The sequence below is a fragment of the Ochotona curzoniae genome, unplaced genomic scaffold (assembly GCF_017591425.1).
Source record: "Ochotona curzoniae isolate NIBS_2020 unplaced genomic scaffold, NIBS_Ocur_1.0 contig_2312, whole genome shotgun sequence".
NCBI lineage: Eukaryota > Metazoa > Chordata > Mammalia > Lagomorpha > Ochotonidae > Ochotona > Ochotona curzoniae.
This window is the reverse complement of record NW_024465416.1, coordinates 20,815-40,763: the sequence shown is the minus strand read 5'-3', so window position 1 is coordinate 40,763 and position 19,949 is coordinate 20,815. Positions and strand designations below refer to the sequence as shown.

General features: G+C 35.3%; 1 protein-coding gene across 1 annotated transcript; it reads left to right on the top strand.

The window, feature by feature from the left end:
• The first annotated feature begins 2,078 nt into the window (after positions 1–2,078).
• LOC121151250 (eukaryotic translation initiation factor 2 subunit 3, Y-linked-like) lies at positions 2,079–19,794 on the top strand. Its single transcript, XM_040972529.1, has 12 exons — positions 2,079–2,151; positions 2,656–2,719; positions 3,256–3,383; positions 3,473–3,594; positions 4,895–4,989; positions 7,301–7,459; positions 8,271–8,405; positions 11,022–11,116; positions 11,416–11,560; positions 13,357–13,526; positions 14,829–15,001; positions 19,530–19,794. Exons 1-12 carry the CDS (start codon positions 2,083–2,085, stop codon positions 19,591–19,593), a joined length of 1,419 nt encoding a protein of 472 aa, XP_040828463.1. The 5' UTR covers positions 2,079–2,082; the 3' UTR covers positions 19,594–19,794.
• The last annotated feature ends 155 nt before the right edge of the window (positions 19,795–19,949 follow it).

Sequence of the window (19,949 nt, the reverse complement as noted above, 5' to 3'; positions counted from 1 at the left end):
CTGAAAGTCAGTGTTATTTCCTGGAAATGCAGGTTTAAACTTAATTTTCAAGTTCATGGTCTGAAAATATATCCCGGTAAACTACTATTAGCTCCTATTTTAAGTGTAATTAACAACAAAATATTACTGGTATGAAATTTCAGATAAATGGAGATGCTAACTGGAAAGTTCAAGCATTTAAAAAAGCATTTACTATCAAAATTCTTCTGTATGAAAACACTCACTAGTTTTCCTTGAGTCTGTGAATGAGTTGAAGGGCTACAGTTCTTGTGTCATTCTCTTGCCTTCCCATTACAGTTGTGGGCAGTTGGATTTAAATTAGAAAAGCTGAATCTCCAACAACCACCATGATGATACCAGCATTTCTGGCAGACAGTTCAATGTAACAACAAAATGCTTGCCCAGAAATCAATAGCTTATCTGTAAACAATAATTTAAACTGGACCTGAAGCACACTGAAGTAGGTTAAACCTTGAGTGCAGTATCACCTTCACTGAGAAGACCACTTTTATGTCCCAGACCCTCCAGTTTTGCTCCAGCCTCTTGATTATGACATGGAAAACAGCACAGGATGTGGGCGCTCAAGTTAATGGACTCAAGTGCTTGGGAGACTGCACTCATTTAAGATGTGACCCTGCAGGTGGAAGATCTCTGTGCTTCTCTTAACACTGTTTTTCACACTGAAAAAAGTAACTTTTTTTTAAAGCTACAGCAACAGACTGGGAGAGTAAGGAAATTCAATACTTTTCATGTGCAGAGAATAGTGTTTGTATTTACATTTTTGCATTTCATTTACATTTACATTTATTTCTATGTACATTTTTAATGGTTACTGAAGTTCTATTTCAGTTTGTTTTTATTTACATTTCTATTGACTAACTTCTATATACTTTTGAATGGTTACAATACAGTCTGGGAAGTAAAAAAATGCTTGTAGCAAAAAATGCAACTTAGCTATACAAAAATTTTTCTATTTCCATTTACATTTTTAATGGTTACAATAGAAAGTTTGTAAATTAAAAAAATACTTGCATTAAAAACTGCATCTTATTACACAAAACATCAGTCTTAAGTTCCACTCTTTATTTCAAAGGAAGCAAATATTTTCTACCTACTGTTTCACTTCTCAAATGTTTCCAATTGCCGGGCATGGGTGGACATAAATCAGGAGCTAGATGCAGCAACTGAGGGTCTTGTTCACGGGCTGTCTTCAAAGAGGAGCATTTACTGAAGCTATATCAAACTAGCAGTGGTCCTAGATGGCAGCTTTCACCTAGAAATTTTAACTGGCCAAATGATATTGCACATGAGATGTTAATATTATTCCTTCCCCCTTTTTATAGTTAAAGTATTTATTGGTAACGTTAGCAGTTACATGCGTTTTTTGGGGCGAGGGGATCTGCTTCCTCTTTAACCCACCACCTAGTAGCAGTCTAGCTATAACAGTATAGTGTTAGTTATTAGGTAACAATCTGACCGTAGACAAGCCCTCTTTGGATCATAAGAACAGGATTTAAGATTTAGTAGTTCAAATACTGCTGCAAGGGAGACAAGGGTTGCTGGCAGACATTGCAGAATCCGGTTACATGTATACTGAACCCTGGCAGCATTCCCGCACAGATACACTAAAAGCGATACAGCTTTAAAACCTACACAAATAGATTTATAAAAGGGGAATGGGAGGTCTTAAAGGGCTGTTTAATGTTCGCAGAAAATATTGCTCTAGTCTACATCCAGTAAAACCAAACACATCCTAAAAACCCCTGCCTCAGGAGCACGCTCTAGAGCTATGCCACGCCTTTCGCATCTGGGTCTTACTTTGGCTGTCCTCAGCGCTGCCTGAACACATAAGAGGTTAGAGAAGACATTTTTCGAAACTTTACACAGCGTTTCCTGGTATTAGATATTGTCAAAGCACAAGAAAGGAAAACTACTTACAATGAGGTTCACTGCTGAACCGGTAGTGTGGTTGTGTGTGTATGTGTTTTTCCCAGGCGTGGAACTTAGCCTTCCTTCCTTTTAGTCAAACCCGAACGAAGGGTCCTACGTAGTTTCCAGTAACCGACAACGTCTTCTCAAAACATGGCGGCTAGTGAAGTTAGGGTGACCGTGAGGCAGCCGCATCTTTCTCGTCAGGATCTGGCTACATTGGTAAGTTTTAGCTTTTAAAGTGTGAGAATTAAAGTTATGATTAAGGTTGACCAGGCTTTCCTGGATTCATTACCGTCTGTCCACAGTCCGAATTATGCGGAGAACTAGGAGTATCTAATGTACTAAACTGCAATATAATGCTGCCGACTTCTGTCTGATTTTCAGGATGTCTTTTGGAGATTCCGCTTATGTTTGTTATGTGTCTTAAAGATTTTCATCGCCCGCAAGTTTGCGCAGTTTAATTTTGTATGTCTAGTGAAGCTCTTGAATCTGTTAATACTCGTTTTTAAAAATCTGTAAATTTGTAGTGAATTAAACTTGCAGTTTTGTTTAAAGGTATTTTACCAATCAGATTATTTCTGAAATATGCACTTTACAGGAGAGATTTTTTAAGCCTCCATACAGAGTTATCTAGATATTAGAAATACAAATGTCAAAAGTAAAGCCAAAGGAAAGTTCTAGTCTTTTCTTCATTTTGTGATTCATAATAAAATTTTTTTGCAGGATGTTACAAAGTTGACACCACTTTCACGGGAAATAATCAGCAGGCAAGCTACAATTAATATAGGTAAGAATAACTGCATGAATATGTACTTCTGTTGACCCGATTTGACTGCTTTCAGAAATATTTTATTTAGTGCAATTAAAAAAGTTATAGGAAGATTGAAAATGGAAGGAATATGTATTGTGAAACACATAAAACGTAATAGCTTGTAAAGAAATAATGTGCTGTATTATAAAGATTTAGGTATGAAAATCTACAGCTATTTTTTAAGGAGTTTAAAAGATATGTGAAAGGTCTGATGCACAGGACTGTTTTCTGAGTTTTCAAAAGTCTTTTTTTCTTGTTGGCTGCTTGTAAGAAGAGCATTTTTAATTGATCTCCTTAGTAATTGAATAAATTGCTTGTTTCAGTTTTTCCTGAGCCTAATGGACACAAGATTTGGAATTATTATAAGATTTTTGGAAGTTTTCCTATAATAGCATTGTAATCATAGATTCACTGTTTTTGGATGAGGCTTGGTCATAGTTATAGCTTTTTTTTCTGATGGGATATTGGAAATGATTTGTGGCATAGAAATTTTTTGTTGTGGCCCTTTGCAGGTACAATTGGTCATGTTGCTCATGGAAAATCCACAGTTGTGAAAGCTATTTCTGGAGTTCACACTGTAAGATTCAAAAATGAACTGGAAAGAAATATTACTATCAAGCTTGGATATGCAAATGCTAAGGTACAGAATATTTTGTGGAAATAAAATTAATTTTACTTTAATTGTCACTATACAAATGCCAAACCCAGTATTTTCTTTGCAATTTTTAGATATATAAACTTGATGACCTAGGGTGTCCTCGCCCAGAATGTTATAGATCCTGTGGAAGTAGCACACCGGATGAGTTTCCTACAGACATTCCTGGGACCAAAGGGAACTTCAAACTAGTCAGGTGATCATTCTTGTGCTGAATATGCCTTTTTGTTTTGTACTTGCAAAATAATTAATGAAGTTGAATATACAATCAAAAGCCATTTATTTCTGACAAAAATTGGGTTAGGAAGTAAGGTTTTAGCATTTTGAGATAGAACAGTTTATAAAAGTTGTTCAGTTTTTTAAAATCATTATTTAAACAGTTAAAATATGTATGTGTAATCTCACTAAAAGAGGATTATAAGGGCAATTAAAAGATGATGTTTCTTTTATGGAGGCTTCTTTTGTTTCCAAAAGTTGTTCATTAGAACAATGAATATTCTTAGTTTCTTACACTTAATTCTTTACCGTGTTACTCTGTATATTTAGATGGGTTGTTATTGTGTGTTCTGATTTCCATGGAAACACTGTCAGTTCTCAACCAGATGAAGGATTTAGAAATTTTAGGATTTACACAAGGAAAGATGAGCTCTTAAAATGAATTTTTTAATGAATAATTTAGTTTTGTTTGTTTAAATGTCACCTTCCTTTAATTTAGCTTTTCCATAGCTTTTCTTTTTTTTTTTTTTCCAATTGAGAGGATGTTACGTCTAAATTTATATCTGGACTTGTAACTATTTTCTAACTTACCAGTATTTCTTTCTCTGAAGCAATCTATTGTGGATATAATGGGCTAATTGTACATATATTTGGGAATCCAAGTTGACTTGGTTAAAGCAAATTTTTAGATGTCAGTATAATGGAAAATTTTAAGATTTAAGACTTAATGATGAGCTATTTAACATTACTCTAAAATATGATCTATGATAGATAAAATCAATAGGCTGTGTTCTAACAAAATTAGAAAATAACACTCTTGCAAACACTATGATCAAAAGACAAGCTCATATATGCAAGATAATTTTAGCATTTTTGTGGGCCTAGAATGTGGGAAGAATTTCTCAATTTTTAAGAGCTAATAAGTTCAACAAACAAGTAGGGAAAAGACATTTAAGAGAAAATAAAATTGCTTTTCTTACTAAAATATGGCTTTAGAATCCATTGTATTCTTAGTATGGTTTACTAAGTATGTATCTTCAGTTTGGTTGAATTTGGGGTTTTTTTTAGTTTTATTAGGTGTTAATGTTGAATAGATTATGTCAGCACATAACCATTTTCATCCACCTAGTGATTTTATTTTGAAGTTCTGGAAGCATACTGGGTTTTATAGTTGTTTATATTTTAGCCAAATTATTTTCAAAGTGATTAACTCTTAAGGAATTGATGAAATACATGTTTATTGATCTATCATTTCATTAACGATCATTTCTCATTGTTAGACATGTTTCTTTTGTTGACTGTCCTGGTCATGATATTTTGATGGCCACTATGCTGAATGGTGCAGCGGTGATGGATGCAGCTCTTCTGTTGATAGGTAAGTATATCAGAAGTGATTCATGCCTGTCATGGTAGTCTAATGGCTAAAGTCCTCGCCTTGTGTGCACTGTGATCCCATATGGGCACCGGTTCTAATTCCAGTGGCCCCGCTTCCCATCCAGCTCCCTGCTTGTGTGTGGCCTGTCAAAGCAGTGGGGGATGGCTGAAAGCCTTGGGACCCTGCACTCACATAGGAGATCTGAATAAGCTCCTGGTTCCTGGCTTCAACTAGGCATAGCTCTGGCCATTGTGGCCACTTGGGGAGTGAATCAACAGGAGGAGTATCCTCCTCTCTGCCTTTCCTGCTCTCTGTATATTTCACTTTGCAATAAAAATAAATAAATCTTAAAATGATTTAAACAGATCAATTTGAGGTCAGTTTGAAATGAAATAGCTAAAGGAAAAGCCTAAAAATAACATAAATGGGAACTAATTAAGCATTTAAACTGTAAATGACACAATGTCAAATAAGGGGAGGCTGCTGTCTCAGAATGTTATGGTATGTAACATGCAAAAACGTCTTTTTAAAAATTAGCATTTTATTGAATTATGTAAGGTTGTTTCAAATTTTTGACAGAAGTACATGTTGACTTGCTTGTCTTAGTATCTGTTCATAGCACCTTCAGCATTAAGGGTTTTATATAGATGTTGGTTTCATTATGACAAAAGATGAATCAAAATGGAACATTTTCTGTCAATACTTGTGCTTTGATCTCTGTGTGAGCTGTTAGATGTTATTTTAGGAACCTGTTTGGAATTCATTGAAACTACTATGCCTTGGCTATCAGTTGTGATTCTGTAGAGTTCCTAAAACCCATGGTTTTAATAGTGTTAGAGCTACACAGAAGTCACATGGTTATAGTTTAATACAGGAAGACATAGATGAAGATCAGAGGGAAAGTTACATAATATCAAGGCAAACAGGGTTCCTTTGGATTACTTGTGTCCTATATCAGAGTACATAGCGTCCATACAAATTCCTACTAATTCCCTCATGAGGCCATCCAGGTAGTTTTGTTCTGAATTATCGTGTGGTAGTCTTAGAAGTTTAATTTGGGTCCCCTGGCTTCAACTTGTTTTGGCCCTGCCTGATAAGTCTGGAGAGTGAACCAATGAATACAGGCGTGCTTTCTCTCTCTCTCTGAATGTTGCTTTACCTTTCAAATCAGAAATTTTTCTTATTATTATTGGGCAGTCAGATATATGGAGAGGATGAGAGATGGAGGAAAATCTTCCCATCTGTTGATTCACTCCCCGAGTGACCACAATGGCCCAAGCAAAGCTAAGCTGATCTGAAGCCAGGAGCCAGGAACCTCCTCCAGGTCTCCCACACGGGTGCAGGGTCCCAAGGCTTTAGGCCGTCCTTGACTGCTTTCCCATGCCACAGGCAGGGAGCTGGATGGGAAGTGGAGCTGTCGGGATTAGAGCCCGCACACACATGGGATCCTAACATAAGCAGGGCAAAAACTTTAGCCACAAGGCTACGGAAACCTTTTTTGAAAGCACACTTGGGGAAGATCCTTGGCATGTAAAACAAAACATTTAGGGTAGTCTGTTGCTTATCACTGACGATAGTGTCCTTGTGTTTTTTGAGTCTCTGTTTGCCATTTGTTGTATGTAACAGTACTTCACAACTTAGTGCCTTAGAATCAGAGATAAGAATTTTCTGAGAATCAGGAATTTTACTATTTCTGGTTCAAGGTCTTTAGAATGGGTTCATTGCATAGTAAATATGTCAACAGGGACTTCTGTTACTGAGCGTCTGCTTTTATGCTCATTGAGTTAATTGTGATCACTGCTTACGTAGTTTCTATTTTGAGCCTGCTCCTCAGAAGCCAGAGTTTTTGGAACATGGTTTGAGAATTTGCCATGTTATTGACCCATCACACACACCAGGGTAAAAATCAGAAGGTGGGATCATAGAAGGGTGGTATGTTTTGTAAAGGTCAGCAGACAGCAGTTGGGTTCCTTTTTTGGCTATGTGGAGATGAGCTGAAATCTTTTTTGTACCTAAGCAAAAGCTGTTGACCCCAAGAAACAAATTGACTTCAGAATCCATAATTCTACTTTTTATATGTTATATACATTAGCTAGTAAATTATATATAGGATGAAAACTGGGAATTAAAAAACTGGGAAGAATCAATGAAATTAGGAAAGGAATTTTAGATAGGTCATACTTTAAGACTTCTGTTAGGACCTAGTGTTTGTCTTGAGGAGGATATTGAGGGTTCTCTCTGTTGGGTGTCTACTAATTCTTAGCTACTCATCCTGCTTTTTGTCTTTCAATCTCTTTTAACATCATTTTAGCTGGAAATGAATCTTGTCCACAACCTCAGACATCTGAACACCTAGCTGCTATAGAAATTATGAAATTGAAACATATATTGATATTACAGAACAAAATTGACTTGGTAAAAGAAAGTCAAGCTAAAGAACAGTATGAACAAATTCTTGCATTTGTACAAGGTAAGAAACTAGAATGTGTAAGAGCTATGAATTATGCTGTTTAATCCAGCAATAATAGATTAGCCAGACTGGGTGATTTTATAAGAACTCTGTATTTATGTGCTTCTTGATGCTTTGGTACTTTGAGCAACCCAATACAAAATCTGCAGTCTGTTCCTCAGTATACAAATATAGCTAAAAATGAAGTTAATTATCAGTGAAGAAAAATTTTTTAATTTATCCAGGCAGTATAATAGGTGAAAGCACTTGTTTTTGGTTCATTTTGTAAAATATCTCTCTTTAAAGTATCTTTCTGTTACTGTTTTTGGCCATGAGGGGGTTTTTTGTTGTTGATGTTTTGTTTTTTAATTTATTTGAAAGGCAGACCTCTATAGACAGTTTGTCCATGTGCTAGTTCACTGCTCAGATGATTAAAATAGCCAGGACTGGGCCAGGCCAGTCAAAAAGATATTGAACTCCGTACAGGTGTCCCACTTGGGTGACAGGTCCTAGTGTCACTGTAACACAATACTACTTAACATGTTACAAATTCTTCAGTTTTTTCTTTCTCAGAAATATTGTCTTGTTTTTGAAGAAGATTTGATGTTTTGTTTTTGATATTTTATTTTTGTCATTGTTACTTATTTGAATGGCTGTGAAAGCTGTTGAGTATTAAAAAAATGCTATTTTTTATGATGTTTGGTCCATTCTATTGATTAGCATGTTTGAATCAATTATTCAGAGCTAAGGTTTATATGTTCAGCAGTCTTGGTTAAGTGAAAAATTTGTAATTCTGTCTTAGTTATTGAGATTTCTAAATTTTGTCCTAAAGGTACAGTAGCAGAAGGGGCTCCTGTTATCCCAATCTCTGCTCAGTTGAAGTGTAATATTGAAGTGGTGTGTGAGTACATAGTAAAGAAAATTCCAGTACCTCTAAGAGATTTTATATCAGAGCCCCGGCTTATTGGTATGGATTTCTCATATTGACTTTTGACTCTTCGGCTTTGTTTCTCTGCCTTGTTGCTAACACTTGTAAGAGTATTTTCTTATGTATTCTCTGTTAATAAGGTACAAACTTCATTTGTCTATTGTTAAAAATTAAGACTATGTTTATGAAACTTAAGGGCATCATACTATTCTGAGTTAAGTGAAGAAATGAAAGCTTATATATTAAGATGAATTTATTTGAGTATTAGCAGTGTTAGAGTGTGTTACAAAATGAGGGACAGAATCCGAAAGAAATGAGTGTTAATTTTCTGTGCTAGGTTGCAGTATATGGCATGTTATATATTAGTGGAGTAACATAAGTTGCTATGAAAACATGGAATTTTAAAGTTGTTAAAAGGTGATTTCAGTGTACCATTAACTGTAATTTTTGTTTTTTTTTAAGTCACTGTTTTTAAAGATTTATTTACTTTTTATTGGAAAGGCAGATATACAGAGTTGATGAGAGACAGAGAGGAAGATCCTTCCGATGGTTCACTCCCCAAGTGACTACAATGGCTGCAGCCGAGCCAGTCTGAAGCCAGAGGCAGGAGCTTCCGGGTCTCCCACATTGGTGCCGGGTCCCAAGACTTGGGGTCGTCCTCCACTGCTTTCCCAGGAAACAAGCAGGGAGCTGGATGGGAAATGGAGCTGCCAGGGTTAGAAACGGTGCCCATTTGAGATCCCTGCACACTCACAGCAAGGACATTAACTGCTATACAGTCATGCTGGGCTCATTAACTAATTTTTGAATTTCTTTTTTAGGTTTGTATTATTGATATGGAAATAATGTGGTTATGTAGGTAGGCTTTCCATAACATAACATTTAATATAACTGGACCATTTGTTTATTTTCTGAACATGTTTCTTGCTTCATTTTGATAAACATTTTTTAAATGTGCTCACACATGCACAAATTAGATAATTCTGAGATGGGGATGTCTTTTTATTACCGAAGTCGTATAATGCAAGTGTTGAAGAAACTGAACACACTAAAAAAGCATGTATATTTTTTTGTCTCTTCCTACGTTAATATAATATAATGCAATACACATATGTGTGTGTATATATATACACATATGCACACATATAGATACATATATGCGCACATGTGTATTTTATTTTAAATGAGGATAAAGGTTGTACTATAAAAGATAATAGGACTGCCATAGATATCACAAAACTTTTGTCAAAATTTTGTTGTTACCATTACAAGGATATAGGTTCTTGGCAGGTTTGCTTACAAATGTTCTGTTTTCACTCTGTCCTCATATATGTGACACTGTTGTAACACATTTGCATCTGAGTATTTCTCTTTAAGAGACTCAATGGCTAAGTTGACTAATCCTTCACCTGCATGCACTGGGATCCAATATGGGCTCTGATTCATGGCCCAATTCCTCCACTTCCCATACAGCTCCCTGCCAATGTCCTGGGGAAACATTTAAAGATGGCCCAAAGCCTTGGAAACATGCACCCTCAGGGGAGACCAGAGGAGATTCCTCCCCCCTGGCTTTAGATCAGCTCAGCTCTGGCCATTGAGCCATTTGGGGAATGAATCAGTGGTTGGAAGATCTGTCTGTATCTCCTCTGTGTAAATTTGCCTTTTCAATAAAAATGTCTTTTTTTAAAGTCAGACTGGATAATGATCCATTTTAATAACTGTGGCATATGTGTCTATAAAGCTGTATGTATTTTTATGTGTGGGAGAGAGCACCAATCAATCTCTTTATCTTGTGGTCCACTCCCCAAATAGCTGCAACAGCCAGGAAGCTTAGAACTCTTACCTGAGTATCTTGTATCATAGGCAGAGACCCAGCCACTTGATGCATTTATCTGCTACTTTACTTCCAGCCAGGCACATTTTCAGAAGTTTGGATATACACTTATATAAATGATTTTTCCAAACATATAATCTACATAGGCAAATGTATAATATAATAAATATATGCATGTTTATAGTTAGAATTTCAGCTTCAGAGACTGAAGAGTTCATAGTTTAGCATGAAATAATTACCCCTTTTCAAATATTTATAATGTGGTTGTTAATCATGTATTGTACTTCATAATACAGATAAACCATAGATTGTTACTGACTGATCACTGACTTTTAAGCTTTCTGTATTGAGTGAACCTATCATAATTGTTGGAGTGTAACTATATTTTAGAAAAGATGATCTGGGCCTGGCACAATAGCGTAGTGGTTAAGGTCCTCGCCTTGCATGTGCCGGGATCCCATATGGTTGCCAGATCTAATCCCAGCTGCTCCACTTCCTATCCAGTTCCCTGCCTGTGGCCTGGGAAGGCAGTCTGAGACAGCCCCAAACCTTGGGATCATGCACCAGTGTGGGAGACCTGGAAGAAGTTCCTGGATCCTGGCTTCGGATTGGCTCAGTTCCAGCTGTTGCATTCGCTTCGGGAGTGAACCATCAGATGGAGGATCTTCCTCTCTGTATCTCCTCCTCTCTGTTTATCTGCCTTTCCAATAAAAACAAATAAATCTTAAAAAAGAAAAAGATTATCTGAAAAAAGATGTCTTCTGATTTAAATAACAGAATGGATTTATAGTTTCTTTTTTTTCCTCCTGTGTGATCCACAGTGATTAGGTCATTTGATGTTAACAAACCTGGCTGTGAGGTTGATGACCTTAAAGGCGGTGTAGCTGGTGGTAGTATTTTAAAGGGAGTTTTAAAGGTAAATCATAACTTAAGCTTACTTACTAAGATGAAAGATAATTATCACAAATTTTTAAATGACATTATTAAAGAAAATGTTTTATACTTTAATATGCTTTATCGTTTATGTCTAAACTGATAGGTTGGTTATACTGACTTAATTTTGTAGCTCTTAAACAATGTGTTGTGTAATTTGATATTTATTCCTTTTCTTGTAATGTTTGAAATTATTTTTGCAAATGCCTTTTTGCTTTAGCATTCTACATCCTGAGATTGTTTACGTTTAAATGGTCCAGAAACTTCGATTATTTGTTTCAGGTGGGCCAGGAAATAGAAGTTCGACCTGGTATTGTGTCCAAGGATAATGATGGAAAACTCATGTGTAAATCAATATTTTCAAAAATTATATCACTTTTTGCAGAACACAATGATCTACAGTATGCTGCCCCAGGGGGTCTTATTGGTAAGACTGTTTTTTTGTTTTACTAGTTCATCAGCTTTTATTTGTAGTTGTTTGGGCTATTTTTAAAAGAAAATCAGTAATCCAAGGAGTATGTTTCTAATTAGGCATATTAACATATTAAAATAATACAGTATTGTGAAGGCATTGGATGACTGATATTCATGTGGTTATTTTCTAATGCAAGTTCATAAAAATATGTATGATTATTCATAGCAGATACATAGGAATAATTTTCATCAGAGTTCTTTGATTTCATATTTAAGATACATTCACTGTAGTGTTATCTGTTTTAGTTGCTTATTTTTTTATAAAATGGCAAGTAGGACAAAAATATATTTTGTATTTATGGTGTCATAATTAAATGATCTTTTTGGAATTGCTAAAAGTATTTGATGGTTTTCTGATTGTTTACTATCCTAAAAATTGTCACTCTCCAAGAAAGACAAAATTAAGTGAGAAATCGTAATTGTCTTTTACTATAAGTGGATTTTGTTTTTAATTAATTCTTTTGATTGAATTTTGACTTTTGGTGTTTTCTTGAGAAATTAACCACTAACTTTGTAAGAACATTTGTGTTAATTTTTTTATTGTTTTATGTAAGGAATCTGTTCTGCACAGATTGTTTCTTCAAATGTTGTCATCTTATCCCTTCAGAGCTTCTTTCATATTTATTGCTATACTTTATGTCCCAGGTCCCTGAAATTGTTAGTTTCTCCTTTTTCTTTTCTTATTCAGATAATCTTATGCTCTTGAAGTTTACTGGTTTTTTTTTTTTTTTTTGCCTACAATGATAATCATCCTACTGTTGAACTACTTTGGCACAGTTTTCATCTTTAGTATTAATATTGTGTCAGATTGTCCTCTTGGCTCTCTTACACAAATGTTTTAACTAATGTATTTTTCTGAGACATTGCCCTCATCATTTGACTTTTAAACTCTTTAATCTGTAATACATGTTGAAAGTGTTGACCTAGGTTGTTCTCTTGTAGTATTAATGTCTATCTCTTCAAAAACAGTTGTTTTTTACATTGCTTAAATTCTATGTATGTGCCAATCTTCCTGCTTTCACACGTTTTTTTCTTTTGAAAAAGATTGGCTTATTTTACTTGAAAGATTTATAGAGAGAAGACAAACACAGATCTTCCATTTATTGATTCTCTTGAAATGTTTTAAAAGGAGCTTCTTCTGGTACCAACTTTATTTAACCTTTAAAAAGGCTTAATGAAGATTGAGAAGATTTAAAAATATCAGAGATTAGTTTACAGCGTATTTGTTACAACAGATAAATCTGCAGGGCCTATTCATAGCTCAAGGCCTCCTTGTATGCCAGGACCCCATATGGGCACAGCTTCATGTCCTGTGTGCACCACTTCCCATCCAGCTCCCTTCTTGTGGCCTGGGAAAGCAGTGGAGGACAGCTCAAATCTTTGCGACCCTGTACCCGTGTGGGAGGCCCGAAGAGGCTCCTGGCTCCTGGCTTCCGATTAGCTTGGCTCAGGCCTTTAAGGCCGCTTGAGGAATGAACACTCAGATGGAAGATCTTCCTCTCTGTATTATCTGCCTTTCATTACTAAGAGGAAACTGCCTTTTATTTACAGTTTTTTCTTATATTTTCAGCAAAACTTTGCAGTTCTCTGCTTTTAGATAAAGCAGTGATTTTTTTTCTATAGGAATTTACACATCTGTTAAATATCACTGTTTGTGTGTGCTACATACTTTTCTGCTATGGCTAACTTTAGCTTTGAAGATATTTTAAGTAAAAATAACTTTAAATATTGGCATATATTTTATACTAGGTGTGGGAACAAAAATCGACCCCACATTGTGCCGAGCTGATAGAATGGTGGGGCAAGTGCTTGGTGCAGTTGGAGCTTTGCCAGAGATATTCACAGAACTAGAAATTTCTTATTTTCTACTTAGACGACTTCTAGGTGTACGCACAGAAGGGGACAAAAAAGCCGCAAAGGTAAATATCATTTATCATTTTAGTTTTACAAATGACACACTTATTTGGTGTTTCATTTTGTAATTGAAGGAAAGGTTAGTGAAAGTTTTCTATATGAAAGTTGTCATTCAGGTCAAAAATTAAAGCACAAGCAGCAATTTTATAACATGTTCTAAAATACAATGTAGTAATGCTTGTGATTCCAACAGGACTCATAATATTTATTTAGCAAAGGTGGGAAGTTTTACCAGCTATATTTGCCAGGATACAGGGAAATGCATACTTACATGCTCTGAAAAATAAATTTATAATGTTTTTACGTATCATTATGGTAATAGTTACTGAATTTTAGATGTCAATAGCTGTCCAGAATTTTAAAAAAGAATGATGTATTTTTCAATTAAAACTTCTCCCAAAAGTCTTGAAAAGATAGCCAGTTGATTACAGAGCAGTATTGATCTGTTTTTCTTTTCAGCACCAGACTTGTTATTACTAGCACAAATGAGTTTTCTACGTATTGCCTGTGAACTACATTACTTACTGATGATAGGAGCTTAAAATTTCATTGTTTCTGTCATTAAGTGTTTTGCATATTAGAGGAAAGTAATGGTTGTGGAAAGTAACAATTTATGAATCGTATGTTATCAAATTTGTGCTTGTCATTTTCTGAGTTCCTTAATGAAACAATCTCAAAAATATTGAACTGAACCTGAGTGGTAATATTAACCTAACATGTATGCCTGATTAAGAGAATCTGGGTTTGTTTCCTGTCACCAGCTACTGATTCTAGTTTCTTGCCAGTTCAGACCATGGTTGACTTTAGTGATGGATCTAGTAATTGAATGTCATGTTAGGGGCATTTAGGGAGGAAATCAGCAGGTGGGACCTTAAGAGTACAAGTATATTTTCTCTGTCCCATCTCTGCTGTTTCCCTTTTTCTAAAAATTATTTAATCACAGCTGTTTGAATTAGATGATATGTGTTAGTTTTATGTAAGCACTAATTTTTAGTTAGTTTGTATTTCATGAATGAATTAGACCTCCAAATCTATTTAACTGCTGTGCCATATGCCTTTGAAAAAGTTATCAAACCCTGTTAGTATTAAAACCCCTACAGAAATTCTGAGCTTAATACAAGTTGTAACTTAGGAGAAGTCTATGGAATGCTACATTCATCTTTTGTTTTTTAGTAGGTACATTTCAAAATTTAAATTTGTTAGCAATGTTTTTCTATTGATTTCTAGAAGGCAGCTAAATTTCCAGGTTATTTTTGAGTCATATTCTAGGTTTAAATTTTTGTTTTTTCTTAATATTATTTCTCTAGGTACAAAAGTTATCAAAGAATGAAGTGCTAATGGTGAACATAGGATCGCTGTCTACTGGAGGGAGAGTTAGTGCAGTCAAGGCAGATCTGGGTAAAATAGTTCTCACAAATCCTGTGTGCACAGAAGTAGGAGAAAAAATTGCTCTTAGCCGAAGAGTTGAGAAACACTGGCGGTAAGTTTTTAGATTTGGGCTCATTAAGAAAAAACTAGTTTCTTAGGGCACTTAGTTCTTGACTGTGTGCTAATACATTCTTTCCTGAATTTTATAATTCTTGTGTCTTAAAATTTGAACTGCATGGTTGGATGACTGAAATTTCCAAATGTTTAAATCAGTCTTTTACACCAAAAGTATGGTTGGATTTCCTTCAGTCTTAGACACATTGAGAACAAATTTTAACAATTTGGGCCCAGCGCAATTGCCTACATGCTAAAGTCTTCTCATTGAATGTGGCAGGATTCCATATGGGTGCTTGTTTTAATCCTGGTAGCTCCAGTTCCCATTCAGCTCCTTGCCTGTGGCATGGGAAAGCAGTCAAAGATGACCTCAAATCTTGTTACCCAAACCTGCGTGGGAGACCCAGAAGAGGATACTGACTTTGGATCGGCTCATCTCTAGTCATTGTGGTCACTTGGAGAGTGAATTAGAGAGCAGATCTTCCTCTGTCTCTCCTCCTCTCTCTATATGTTGACTTTAAAAAAAAAAAACAATTCAGTGTTGGTGATTCAGTTATCTTTGACTTTTAGCATATGTGTGAACAGGGACATACAGTCTTTGTATAAAAACACACAAGCTTGTTATTTTTGAAAACTAAAATAGGGTACATATTTTGAATTTCTATTAGTATTGCCTTTCTTGAAACTAAGGATGTTCTTGATTAGAACAAATTCAGAATTTTAATACTGTTAATATGCTATAACCTGTATATTATCAGCTTAAAATTTTAAAAATATATACAGTATGTCCTTTGTGCTGTTTTCCTTGGTTCTAGCTCAGTATCAGTATATTTTATTTCATTTTATTTACTCCTTTATTTAAAATTTTATTTATTTTCATTGGAAAGGAAGATTTACATAGTGGAGGAAAGAAAGATCTGTTCACTGCTTTACTCCCCAGATGGCCACAGTAGCCGGAGCTGAGCCAATCTGAAGCTGGGAACCACGAACCTCTTCCAGTTTCCCACACAGGTGCAGGGTCCCAAGGCCTTGGCCCGTGCTCCACTGCTTTCCCAGGCCACAGGCAGGGAGCTGGATGGCAAGTGGAGTAGACAAGATATGAACTGGTACACATAAAAGTTGCTGGTGTATACAGGCAGAGGATTGGTCGATTAACCTATCATGCTGGCCTCCTTTTATATTTTGGTTTGTCTTATTAAGCTCCTTTAATGTGTAACTTTATTTCAACATGAGTTAATATTTAAGGAATACTGTTTAGTTAGTAATATGTTCTGCAGTTGGGTTAGTTTGATACTGCCTCTGACTCAATTGAGATCAGTGTATTGTTCGCCAGAACACTTTATAGTTGATTGGTTAATATCAGAAATATTCACATCTAGTTTAAAGCAGCTAAGTTTTGAGGTTAATTTTGTGTATGGGATAATGTATTGCCCAATTTTACTGTTATAAACTTTTCCTACTCTCTCAGGAAATAGTAAATCTTTGGCGGAATTCTTAATCTCACCAGATTTATCATTTGATATTACTCTGATATTTACTTATGTACTATTTGAATTCCAAGATGTCTGTGCTACTGGGATTTATAACCCAGATTGTCCTCCATTAGCCCTTGAGAATTTTTTCAGCCTTGCTTCTCTTTTCTTTGAAAATACCTCATAAATGTTTGAACATTTCTTTATTGTCTGATTTAAAATGCTGGAAGTTTTGCTTCATGGAATCCCCTATTATTCTGTGTTTAGGTAAGGATTATTATAGTAATTTTTGACAGATTTTTAAGTGCTGGAGATGAATAAGCAAGGAAACATCCTTGTACAATATATACAGACATATGCATAAACAGACATTTTTAATTTAATTGTACACTTTATTTCTAGAATTATTTACTAAATTTATAGTTTCTATTTTTTAGTTTGTATAAACCATATCCTCCTCATTTTATGTATAATTAATTCAGTTGCAGAAAAAGGTTCTTTCCTTTCTCAGTGACTTTCATGCTTGACTAAACATGACAAAATACTTTAAGTTCTTTCTGTCTCCCTGATTTTTGGTGTCTTCTGCAAATTCTTTTTAGCCTAGCGTTTTTTGTTATTATTTTTTTTTATTTCCATGGCGATTCATATTACTCCAAAAGTTTTTTTATTGCCGACCCTCTTTTTCAAACTTTGTCCTTGTCCTTTGGAAATCTCTTAACCATTTATCATCTAAGGTTTACCTAATATCGAACATGATAAATTTTGTTATTTGAATAATTTTATGATACTTTATATTCTCGTTCCTTTGTTATGCAGTGTAAGAATTTACAGCATACTTAATACCTTGAAAGAATATGATTATATATGTATAATATATCTATTATTTTTTAAATTTTACTTATTTGAAAGTTGGAGGAAGTAATGAAGACTTTTCATATACTGGTTCAGTCCCCTTAAGGACACAGCACTGATGCAGGTGTAACCCAGTTCACATGCGCTTGCTTTCAACAGGTACATCAGCAAAGAGGTGTATCAGAGCAGTAAGAATTCATGCCTATTCATGATGTCCTACCTGATGCCTAACCAATTATACCATGATTTTGATACCTAGAAAATTTTGAGCTTTTGTGTTTGTGTCAAGGCTCTTCACATCTGGGAGTTTTGGGAATTTTTTAAGCCCTCTTTTCATCTCTTCTGTCTTAGGTATTACTCTAATACATAAATTTGGTTTTTTGTTTTGTTTTGTTTTTATTATGTTTATTACAAAGTCAGATATACACACAGGAGGAGAGAGAGAGAGGAAGTTCTTCTGTCCAATGCTTCATTCCCCAAGTGAGTGCTGGTATTGCACTGATCTGAAGCCAGGAGCCAGGAACTTCTTCCAAGTCTCCCACACAGGTGCAGGATCCCAAAGCCTTGGGCCGTCCTCAGCTGCTTTCCCAGGCCACAAGCAAGGAGCTGGATGGGAAGTGGAGCTGCCATGATTAGAATCAGCACCCATGTGGGTTCCATGCGTCTTCAGGCAAGGGCTTTAGCTGCTAGGCCATGCTGCTGGGCCCATAAATTTATTTTTTTAATAAATCCTTGCATCCTTTAGGCTTTACTTGTTTTTATCCTTTTTTCTTCTTGCTTCTCTGTTGGGAAATTTCTAAAGCCTGTCTCCAAGTTTGCTGCATTTTTATATTGACATTTACTCTTTTACTTAAAGACTTATTCATTTTTGTTGGAAAGTCAGATATACAGAGAGGAATAGAGACAGAGAGGAAGATCTTCCGTCCGATGATTCACTCCCCAAGTGATCACAACGGCTGTTGCTGCACTGACCCAAAGCCAGGAGCCAGGAGCCTCTTCTGGGTCTCCCACGCGGGTGCAGGTTCCCAAGGCCTTGGGCCGTCCTTGACTGCTTTCCCAGGAGACAAGCAGGGAGCTGGGTGGGAAGTGGGGCTGCTGGGATTAGAACCTGCACCCATATGGGATCCTGGTGCATGCAAGGCAAGGACCTTAACAGCTACAATATCACACCGGGCCCTACTCTTGCTCTTTAAGTTTTCAGTTCAGTTTTATTTTTATCTTAGTGTATTTTGGCTCTTTTTATAATTTGGCTCATAAATTGTTTTCTTGGTTTTCTTTATATTTCTGTACATGTTTTTTAGTTTTAGGGTGTATTTTAGGACATTTCTATGTCACTTAAGTCTGAGGCATGTGGGTTTTTTGTTTTGATTTGTTTTGTTTTGGTTTGGTTTCGTTTGGTTTGGTTTGTTTTATAGATTTCCAGAAAATAGCATGTTTGTATGAATGGACCTTATATATTTCTTTGTATACTTATCTTTTTTGGTAAATTAGTTGAGACTATGACTCCTGTGTATACTAGCCTTATGTAGAAGTTATCTTTTAATAATTGGTTCAAATAGAAGTCTGTAACTCAAATCTTTTCAGAAAGTGTCTTTGTAACTGTGTATGTTTTCTTCTGTTTTTCTCATTGACATTTCTTGTTTTAATTTGCTTGAGTCTTAACTTCATTGTCTCTTTGAGAAAGCTTTGCCTTTAATCTTTGTTTTCAGAAACAATGTGATAGGGCTATTTATCTTGCAGCCCAACACTGCTTTCAGCAGCTGCTGCTGTTATATTCAAACTTAGGCACCAGATGCCAATTGCTGTCAAGTTCAAAGTCATGCATAACAAAACCCAATTCCTTGAGAGCACAAACAAACTAAAATATTCTGTGTACAACATTCAAGTTTGTTATTTGTTTAGACGCATTTTTATCAGAGGCTTTGTCAAAATTAGGAATGCATTTTCTGGGGATTAAAGGACAATGAAATGTATTAAAGTAGTACCATCTGTTTTATCTGATGAAGTTTTTAAGGGAAATTGAAATTTACTTACCACCTAATTTTGAATGGTAGGAATAGTGAGATAATTAGATGAACATACACATAATAGCAGCTTTCTTATTTTGCCAGCCAGAACCTACTTATAAGCCAGAAAATTATGAGGAAATAATACTCTGAAATGGATTTTAAATTGATCAATTCTTATATTTTCCTTTTGTAGTTTAATTGGTTGGGGTCAGATAAGAAGAGGAGTGACCATCAAGCCAACTGAAGATGATGACTGAAGAAGCAGAGTTAGTTCGTTTGAATAAAGTCAGTTTCTCTTAGCATTTTAGGAATATATTTTTAAAATCTTAAGGAATACATTTTGAAGTTCATTATTGTAATGGAAGTTTTCAAGTTACTATCTTTTTGTGACAAAAATTTAACCTCTACTGCTTAAATGGTAAAGAAAAATTGTTACTGATAATTTAATATACTATTAAACAGATGTTGATTATTGCCAAAAGTTTTCATATTTAGATGTTTGCTGCTTTATTGAAACTGCTTGTTCCAAGTGCCTTTTGCTATATTACAATAACCGTTTTTATCTACTTAAAATAAAGTTTTCTTCTCAGTTTTTTCATGACATTTGAGTATT

What these genes read in the sequence shown, in the direction of transcription:
- LOC121151250 (XM_040972529.1), top strand. Translation starts at nt 2,083, where the DNA reads ATGGCGGCTAGTGAAGTTAGGGTGACCGTGAGGCAGCCGCATCTTTCT. An exon ending in GGGAACTTCAAACTAGTCAG is followed by an intron (nt 3,595 to 4,894) that starts GTGATCATTCTT and finishes TCTCATTGTTAG; the next exon opens with ACATGTTTCTTTTGTTGACT. An exon ending in AATTCTTGCATTTGTACAAG is followed by an intron (nt 7,460 to 8,270) that starts GTAAGAAACTAG and finishes TTTGTCCTAAAG; the next exon opens with GTACAGTAGCAGAAGGGGCT.